The following is a 9740-nucleotide window of genomic DNA, read 5'->3' as shown; positions in this document are numbered from 1 at the left end:
TTTTTTTTTTTTTTAAGATTTTATTTATTTGACAGAGAGAGACACAGTGAGAGAGGGAACACAGGCAGGGGGAGTGGGAGAGGGAGAAACAGGCTTTGCCGAGCAGGGAGCCTGATGCGGGGCTTGATCCCAGGACCCTGGGATCATGACCTGAGCCGAAGGCAGATGTGTAACGACTGAGCCACCCAGGCGCCCTCTTTTTTTTTTAATTTAAATTTTAATTTATTTTAAAAGATTTTTTTCATTTATTTGAGAAAGTGAGTGAGAGAGCATGAGCGGGGGGAGGGGCAGAAGGAGAGGCAGACTTGGGGCTGAGCAGGGAGCCTGATATGGGGCTCAATCCCAGGACCCTGGGATCATGACCTGATCCAAAGGCAGATGCTTAACCCACTGAGCCACCCGGGCGCCCCATCTTTCTTTTCTTTTGACTCTGAGGACTCTTTTCTCCTGTCCAAGGCAGATCCTCTGTGCTCTGTATTCCACTTCCTGTGTCTTTACCATATTCTTTCCCACCTCAAATCTTCAGTATCTTTCTCTCTTCGTGCGCTGTGCTTTCATCGTAAACATGTTCAATTTTCTTTTCTTTTTTTTTTTTTTAAAGATTTTATTTATTTCACAGAGAGAGACACAGCGAGAGAGGGAACACAAGCAGGGGGAATGGGAGAGGGAGAAGCAGGCTCCCCGCCGAGAAGGGATGCGGGGCTCGATCCCAGGACCCTGAAGTCATGACCTGAGCCAAAGGCCGACGCTTAACGACTGAGCCACCCAGGCGCCCCGTTCAATTTTATTTCTTGAAAATAAAAAAAATCCTTCCCTGGACTCTGTTTTTCTCTCTGCCATTTCATCTCTCACCTTCCTTTTCTGTGTGATGTCTCAAGAGACTAGCCCCCTTAACTACCCACTTTTTTGGGAACTGGTAACATTTTCCTCATCTGTAAAATTCGTGGGTTGCATTAGAGATGACTCTTAGTTATCTTCCATATTCACTATTCTATGACTTTGTACCTACCACCTCCCTTTCCTCACCTCCCACTCATTCCTTAACCTATGTAAAGTGATTTCTGCCCCTCTGGTAAGTGGAAACTGTTTTCTCAAAATTTGTAATTGTCTAGTTCCTGAACCCAAAGGATCTTTCAACCTTCCCCTGCTAGGCCTCTTTGAAGCATTAGATGTGGCTGCCCTGTCTCTGCTTGGCACACCCCTCCCTTGCCCTACTTCTCTGACCACTTCCCCACCTCCCTCCTTTATTGATTCCTCTTGCTTCGACCGTCTTCAGGGGCTCTTCTGATCACCCTCTCTAGGGGATCCGGTGCACTTCGAGGCTCAATCTCCCCTAGGAAGGGAATGATGCCCGAATCTAGCCCTCCAGCTCACACTTTTCTCTTGAGCTCTGGACCTGCTTGCCAGAAATCTCCCCCTATTATGCTAGCACCTCAAACTCAGCAGGCCTTGTCTGAACACTTTATTACTCTAGGCAGGTGCACCTCCCATTACCACCTGTAGTTGTTACTTATATATTGTTTATCTCATTAGACTGCAAGTTCTATGAGGGCAGTGACTTTATATTTCTTTTAAACCTTTTGTCTAGCAGAGTGCCCTGCTCCTATCAGGTGCTTAATCAAAATGTATTGCTTCAGTGTCTGAAACTGAATTCCTTATCTTTCCTCTCAGCTAGGTGTCTCCTAGGCTTAGGGCATCATCTTTCTAATCCCCTAGGAACAAAATTCAGGGTCATCCAAGATTCCTCGTCTTCTAAGATTCCTCCCACCGTCCCACCAGTTGTGCTAATGACTTATCCTCTCAAAGTTTTTAAGATCTGTTCCCTCCTTTAACGCTATTTGGAGTTACTCGGACCTAAGTGAAAGCACACAAGTTTTGGAGTAAGATGCACTTAGTGCTAATCCGCTACTTTTTACCTGTGTGGCCTTAAGCAAGTTCAATACATGTTTATGAGCCCCCCCCGCCGTTTCCTCTTTATAAAGGAGATCCACCACCCACCTTCTGAACAGTTGTTGGCAGGATTACTCCTGTTAGGAAAGGGCTTGACATGGCAGCAATGATCACTGTTTTCTTCTTCAGTCCTCGTCTGTAACCCCCGCAGCACTCTCCCGCTCTCTCCCCCTCTCCTGCAGGGCTGCCGCCACTAGCCACTACCGCCGCACACAGGCTGAGGTCCCGGACCCTGTACCTTGGCCTCCTGCGGGCCTCTCTTCAACACCTGCTCACTCACACCCGTGCTTCGTCTTCCTCAGGACACTCGTCTTTTCCCCAATATACTGTTTTCTGACTCCTGGTCTCTGCTGAAGCCAGTTCGTTTGTCTATGGAGCCTTTCCCGCCACCTCCACCCATAGAAATTCTGCCCACTCAGCACCAGTCAAATGCCCTCTCCCGGCTCAGCGCCCCCTCCCCCTTCCGTACCCACTGTGTCTTACTTACGCTCTAATATTTACTCAGCATCATGCCCTGAATGACAATTAGCTGTGGGCCTTACCTCCCCTGTTAGCCTGCAAACTTGCAGCAGTTTGGATTTATCTTTGCGCCACTTGTTGCTCAGTTGAACTACACTGAATAGAGTCCCCCCCAGATCCTTTTCCCAACTTAACTCAAACCGGCCCCAAGCTCAATCCCCCAACTGACCCTCTTTGATCTCACTAGTCTCGTTCCCTAATCCTGTTTTCCTAACTGAACCCCAATGCATCATCCTTCCCCGAGAATTGATTCCTCGTTCCAGCTCTCGAGAGCAGATACACACATTCACACCTCCCCAGTGTTTCATGGTAGGCACTGAGTCATCCCTTGGGGATCCCTGGGCCCCCCTCCCTGCCCCCACCACGGTGGACAGGATGCCTGCTGCCTGGCCCCAGGGGGTCAGAGGAAGCCAGGGCCTCTAGGGCTCAGTATTTTTATCAGCCTAGGAAACAAGAGACACAGAAGCGGAAACCCTGTGGTCAGAGAAAGTGAACAGCCCTCACTCAGGGGAACCCCCAACAGGCCTGAGGGCCAGACACCAGGGAGGGACGTTGAAAAGAGGGAGGTTTGGGGGCCAGGGATCAGGGCTTATTTTGCTTTGGTTTTATGTAACTCTTGCAGAGGGGAAATGATGTGCTTCAAAACCAAAGAAAACTCTGCTGGATGGAGGAGCAAACCTGGACGCCAAAGCTTTCTATTGCTTACCTCTCAACCCCCAGCTTAGGGATCCTAACCCCAGCTCCCCCCAACTCCACAGCTGGGCTCTTTGCATGCCACTTCCGAAATCTCCGGCCTGTGAGAGGAACCGGACGCCTGGGCTGCTCACAGCTCGCAGGCTCTTCTCTGAATCACAGCAGCTTCCTCTCACAGATCTTTCTCATCAGCCCTTCCTCCTCCGGACCCTGACAGCTGCCTGCTCCCTGGAAGGCCTCGGGTCTCTTTGGCTGTCTTCTCCCAGGGTCTCGTGCCCGCCTGTGTTCCCCTGCTCCCGCGGGCTTCCCTCCCTCTCCTCTACTGCCCTCAGGATTCTCCTGAGTAGACCAGGGCTCCAACCCTAAAAAATTTGTTTCTGATTCTTAATATTCTCTGATGTAGACGCATGCAGACCACACACGCCAGCACACGCCTGTAACTCTTTGCTCTTTGCGGAGTTCCCTGTTGTGTCCTGGGGGACGACAGCGGGGTTTGGTACCGTCTACAACTTCCTCTCCCGGTTCTGGGGAGCTCGAGTGGATCTGAGTATGGAACAGTGAAAGGATGGCGCCAGACCCTCTCCCTCCGCCCCTCAGTACCTTTTCCTCAACTTCAGGAAAAGATGCCTCTCTGGAAGGCTAGACTGCTGAGAGAGGAAGCCCAGGTGTGGGATGGAGGCAGAAGCTGGCAAGGACTGGGGCCCTGGAGGCGAAGACATAGGACTGAGGAGCTAGCGGGGAGATAGCCTTGGGTGTGGATCCCTGGTTGCCCAAGAACAGACAACCCAGGTTACATAATTTGGCTCTTTCCACCTCCTTCCCCTGCTCCTAATTTTAGCAACCGAAATTCCACTCCCCCACAGGGCTCTTCCTTTGTCCATTCTGCTTCTATCCCATCCTCCCACAACCTCCTCATGGCCCCCAGCTCCAGCTGCCCCCAACTCAGATCATTCAGTGACTCAGCAAAGGGAAAGCCCTGTGTTGGGGGAGGGAGTGTTAAGTGGGGAGGAGGATGTGGTTCTAGCTGGGGAACTGGGGAGAGGAGGGAAACTGGTTTTGTTCCCTTTTTCGTCTCTGTTCACGTCTATTTCTCCAGTCACTGACAGCACAGTGGAGGAGCCCAGCGCAGGGAGTGGAGACTGGTGGGCAAACTGGGTCTTCTTAGGGCTGCCTTTGCGGGTGGGCAAGCAGGGCCTTCTTGGCTCCAGCTGAGAGCCCAACTTGGTGTGTGCGTGCGTGCTGCAGGTGTGTAGGAGCTGCGGATTTTGGCGGGCGGGGTGAGAAAGAAGAGGTCATGTATGATGAAAACCACAGCAATGGAAAAAGGCAGAGGAGACACCGGGAGTGAGATGTGGAACCAGGTCTTATTAGGAACTAGAGGAGTCAAGGAGCAGTGGTGGTGGCCCATATCCTCCCCACTCCCACTCATTACAAGTCTCGCTCCCACCCCATTATCCTTCGCCGCGCAGCATCAGCCTCTTCCTCGTCATCCCCATCCCTGACCTTCCCCTTACTACTGCCCTGCCTCTAAGGCTGCGTTCCCTGCAGTTTCTCACTCTTTCCCTGGGGTCACTTGAGGGCCTCCGCGTGGCGATTCAGGGCTTGAGAAAGGGCCGTGACGGCCCCCATCACGCGGCCCAGCTCCCAGGTCTCAATCTGGCTTCGGAATCGCTGCAGGAAGCGGTCAGGGTGCCAGCGGACCTGCTGGACCCTCAAGTACCTCCTCAGGGCTCCCTGTTCCTCCAACGGGGGGCCCCTGGCCACCAGGGCTGCGGCCATGGCCTCCGGGTCCCCCCCTCCAGGGCAGGGCCAGGGCACATCACCAAAGCGCCAGAGGCTGCCCCTCCCTGCTCCTCTTGGGGGCTCTGCCCTGGGCCCAGCCCTAGCTGGCTCTGGCCCTCGGTCCCCACGAGCCTCCTGTGCCCGCCTGGCCCGGCCCTCTCGCAGCTCCTCCTCCTTGGCCCGGGCCCGCTCTCGGAAGCGCCGCTGCTCCTCCTCCTGCCGCGGCCAGCTGTGACTGGGGCCCGCAGCCCGTGCCGGTCGGCAGGCTCCCTCTGCCCCGCGCTGCTGCTGCCGCCGCCGCCTCTGGGCGCCCTCCCGGGCCAGGCGGTCTGACCAGGCTGAGAAGGACTCGGGCTCCTGGGCCTCATGGGAAGCGTCATCTGCTTGGGAGGGCAGGATGGGGGTGGCCGGGGAAATGCTGGGAGGAGGGGACAGGCAAGAGGGGAGGGCGGTATAGAGGACGGGGGTACAGGAGGCCGGCGGGAGGTTTCATGCGGCGGGTATAGGAAAAGTGGTCAAGGGGAAGAAGGGCAGCTATGCATGGGAATGGATTCCTCACCTTCAAACCTCCCGATGACCTCCTGCCACTCATCCTCCAGCTCTCCCTGCAGCTTCTGCCTCCATTCCCGCTCCTTAGAGGCCTCGTCCTCTTCCTCCTCTTCAGCAGAATCCCAGGGGGGTCCCCAGCCCAGAATCTGCCCAGGGGTCTCCCCATCCTTATTCTTTATCCCCATAGCGGAAGGGCAGCGACTCAGCAGTGGCAGGAAGAAGTCCGTGTAGGCTGTTGGGAGAGCAGGGAGCAGAAATTAGCTGGGACCCCCACTCCTTGGCACAGCCGCCATCCTGAATCCTGCTGGTCACTCACTCTCTTGGTCTTAGAGCAACGGAAAGGGTTGCCCACACGGAAGCCTCCTGGGTATTAGGAAATCACGGTCACTGACAAATATTTACTGATAGTTTACCACATGCGTGAGAGGCGTGGTAGTTTAAAATATTCTGATCTGTGTCCCCACAAACTATTTTAGTATCCTAGGAGTTCTACTATGTTAAATGACATTTCCCAGCCTGCCTCCAGCCACACTGGGCAATGTCAAAAACCTCCACCCATGAATTTCATTTTTGGTTTGAAAATATTGTCGCTTTATAACTCTTACTGTGTTTCTGACCCAAAGCTATACTTCAGACTGGTAAAATATCTGAACATTTTACTCTGCACCATTATAAATATGCAAATAAGTAACAGAAACCTTTTCACATTGCTTTTCAATAAACTGAGTAAAATATTTTCAGGGAGAGGACTTTCTCTCAGCCAACCTCATACAGGGCATACTGGGAGGGGTTGGGGAGGTACAGGGTCCAGACCAGCAATGAGTTTTAAGCCATGGAAATGTTCCCAGCAGCGAAGCAAGCTCTTTCCAAACTGACTACTGACCTAGGGCAGGAGAAAGGGGCTGAGATAGAGGGTCCCACCCAAGGACTGGCTAACAGGAGGCTGGGGGTAAACAGAAGAGGGATTGATGTTCCCGAACCCCCGCTCCTCCTGAGCCCTGACCTCACTGCATCCACTCTAGCATCAGCTGAAGGCCATGCTGACCACTTTACTGCCAACACAGCACTCTACTCCTGGCCAAGCCCACCCACTACGGCCACCAAGCACCTCTTCCACTCCCGGGACAGAGGAAGGTGAGTGAGGCACCCTCCCTTCCTGTGCACCTACTTTCTCTTCCTAAGGCAGGAGGAAATGGGCCGCCAGTCGTTAACTCTTTATTTTGTGGTGCTGCCAAGTACTGGCCACCTGGCAAAAGGATGGGACAGGGAAGGGTTGTCCTGTCACTGCCAGGAAGGTAGGAAGACACAATGGGCCCACCTTGGCTGGCCAAGGCCCATCGCCCCCCACCCATCATCTCTTGGTACACTTGAGTGCTGCCCAGCTCAAACCACATCAGGATGAGAGGAGGAGAGGACATTTCTCTTTACCACTGACGTGACCTGTCACCAACCCTCCCCACCTGTCCCACCCAGCAAATACCCAGTCCTCTCTTTCAACTGCTTATTCTCCATCATGGTTCACAGCAGGTACGAGGGTAGGTGGGTGTTCAGGCTTGCACAGGAGGTTTTTAAACTCATGGGCTTTAAACATGGTAAGTAAAATATGGTACAGAAGATTCAATAGCCACTAAAAATGATGTTTGTGTGTGGAAAAAGCTGGCTACGAAACTATACATAGGATCCAATCACAACCGTGTAAAAGAAGAAGCCAAATCCTAGTTGGAAAAAAACAGACTAGAAGAAAATATGTAAAAATCCTAGTCTCTGGGTGGTAGGACTATGGGTGGCTGTCCTCCAATCTTATTTAATATTTTTTTTTTTAAGATTTTATTTATTTATTTGACAGAGAGAGAGAGAGACAGCGAGAGGGAACACAAGCAGGGGGAGTGGGAGAGGGAGAACCAGGCTTCTCGCGGAGCAGGGAGCCCGATGCGGGGCTCGATCCCAGGACCCTGGGACCACGACCTGAGCCGAAGGCAGACGCTCAACGACTGAGCCACCCAGGAGCCCCTGGTTAATATTTTAATGTGAAAGGGATATAACTAATGTGAAACATTTTTTTTCTTTTTAAAGAGTGAAGAATACATTTAATCACTGTTAAGTTTGCTGTGGTACCTTCCAGTCCTGTCTGGGTGTATAAATGCATACACAGGATGACTTTCTTCCGAGATACGTAGTCACGCTCTATGTTTTGTTTGGCAACTTGCTTTTTTCACCTAACGTCTCATTTGTACTTTCCCACAGGACCGTACACAGTCCACCTCATTCTTTTTTATGACTGTGTAGTGTTCCACCATGTGTATGAAACAAACATCTCCCCACGCCCAGTCAGCAGACTTTGTTTCCAAAAATGTTCGGCCTCCTACATATGTCTTTGTAGACTCCTTACAGTATTTCTGTGGGGTAGACTCTCAGAAGTGGAATTTCTGAGTCAAACAACATGTGCGGTTTTACCAAACCGCTCTCAAATTTGTGCCAACATATACTCCTACAGAGACTAAAGAGCGCCTGTGTTGTCCTTTACCAAGATTATCACCAACCAACCCTTTTAATTTTGCTCATCTAATGAGGAAAAAATGATTTTATTAATGAAATTTTCTTTGTTTTATATGTTTTTTGGCTTTTTCTTTTTTTAAGTAATCTACTCACGACCCTGAGATCAAGAGTCACAAGCTCTGCTGACTGAGCCAGCCAGGTGCCCCTGGCTCTTTATTTCTTTTGTGAATGACCTGTTCATATTCTCTGTCTACTGTTCTCCTAGAAATTATATATGTAGACATGATAACTCTTTATATATTACAGATATCAACCTCTTGTGTCAAGTATTTGTAAATATTTTCTCCCATCTTTGAAAAGTTTTTATGTAGTTAAATCCATATCAATATTTTCTTTTATAGCTTTTGACTTTATTTCATCCTTAGAAAGGCTTTCTCCACTCTAAGATTATAAAAATATCCTCTTGTGTTTTTTCCTACTATTTTTTTAGTTTATCTAAAAAAATGTAGGGGTGCCTGGGTAGTTCAGTAGGTTAAGCGTCTGCCTTCGGCTCAGGTCATGATCCCAGGGTCCGGGGATTGAGCCCCGCATCGGGCTCCCTGCTCAGTGGGAAGCCTGCTTCTCTCTCTGCCTGCCGCTTCCCCTGCTTGTGCTCTCTCTCTCTCAGATAAATAAATAAAATCTTAAAAAAAATGTAAAAAGTATAGGGGTGCCTGGGTGGCTCAGTCGTTAGGCGTCTGCCTTCGGCTCGGGTCATGATCCCAGGGTCCTGGGATTGAGCCCCACATCGGGCTCCCTGCTCAGCGGGAAGCCTGCTTCTCCCTCTCCTACTCCCCCTGCTTGTGTTCCCTCTCTCGCTGTGTCTCTATCTGTCAAATAAATAAATAAAATCTTAAAAAAAAAAAGTAAAAAGTATAGTACAATAAATACCCCTATTCCTCCCACAAGGTATGTTACTATTCTGTAATTTCTGCAACATTATTTTGTCTTAAAGAAATAAACTATCACAGATAAAGCTAAAGCTTTTTCTGATGTTGCCTTCCAAATTTTATTCCCCTCCTCAGAGAAAACTCCTCCCATGAATTTGGTACGCACCCTTCCTGTCATATTTAGGTTTTAAGCAGCTGTAATTTACTTTTTTTTTTTTTAAGATTTAATTTATTTATTTGACAGAAAGAGACACAGCGAGAGAGGGAACACAAGCATGGGGAGTGGGAAAGGGAGAAGCAGGCTTCCCACGGAGCGGGGAGCCTGATGTAGGGCTTGATCCCAGGACCCTGGGATCATGACTTGAGCGGAAGGCAGACGCTTAACGACTGAGCTACCCAGGCGCCCCTGTAATTTATTTTTGAGTCAGGTGTGAGGTAGGACTCTTCCCCAGATGAACCAAATGCTTCAATGTTGTTTATTAAAATAGCTCACTGCCCTCCAGTGATTTGAAGTGCCACCTTTATCATCAATTTAGCAGTGCAGATCAACTTCCCAGTGTTCTTTAATTAGTATGTTGTGCTTTTATAATATTAGGAAAAATCTGTATTAAAAAAAAAACTTGGGGGCGCCTGGGTGGCTCAGTCGTTAAGCGTCTGCCTTCAGCTCAGGTCATGATCCCAGGGTCCTGGGATCGAGCCCCGCATCGGGCTCCCTGCTCCGCGGGAAGCCTGCTTCTCCCTCTCCCACTCCCCCTGCTTGTGTTCCCTCTCTCGCTGTGTCTCTCTCTGTCAAATAAATAAATAAAATCTTTAAAAAAAAAA

At 50.3% G+C, this 9740-nt stretch overlaps 1 protein-coding gene across 5 annotated transcripts in view; it reads right to left on the bottom strand.

The window, feature by feature from the left end:
• Window positions 1-4507: 4507 nt before the first annotated feature.
• Window positions 4508-9740, bottom strand: part of NFKBIL1 (NFKB inhibitor like 1) — a 9980-nt gene continuing 4747 nt past the window's right edge. For 3 of the 5 annotated variants that reach the window (XM_081827853.1, XM_081827851.1, XM_081827854.1), the window contains exons 3-4: window positions 5504-5725; window positions 4508-5327 (exon numbers count right to left, since the gene is read on the bottom strand). In XM_081827853.1, the coding sequence (XP_081683979.1) occupies window positions 4732-5327; window positions 5504-5725 (818 nt within the window). In that variant the 3' untranslated portion in view covers window positions 4508-4731. Of the gene's footprint in view, window positions 5363-5503; window positions 5726-9740 lie in introns of all 5 variants that reach the window. The other 2 variants (XM_081827855.1, XM_081827852.1) reach the window with 2 other exon arrangements.

This window comes from Leptonychotes weddellii, chromosome 8, assembly GCF_054177405.1.
Source record: "Leptonychotes weddellii isolate Sample4059 chromosome 8, ASM5417740v2, whole genome shotgun sequence".
NCBI lineage: Eukaryota > Metazoa > Chordata > Mammalia > Carnivora > Phocidae > Leptonychotes > Leptonychotes weddellii.
This window is presented reverse-complemented; position numbering and strand designations above follow the sequence as displayed.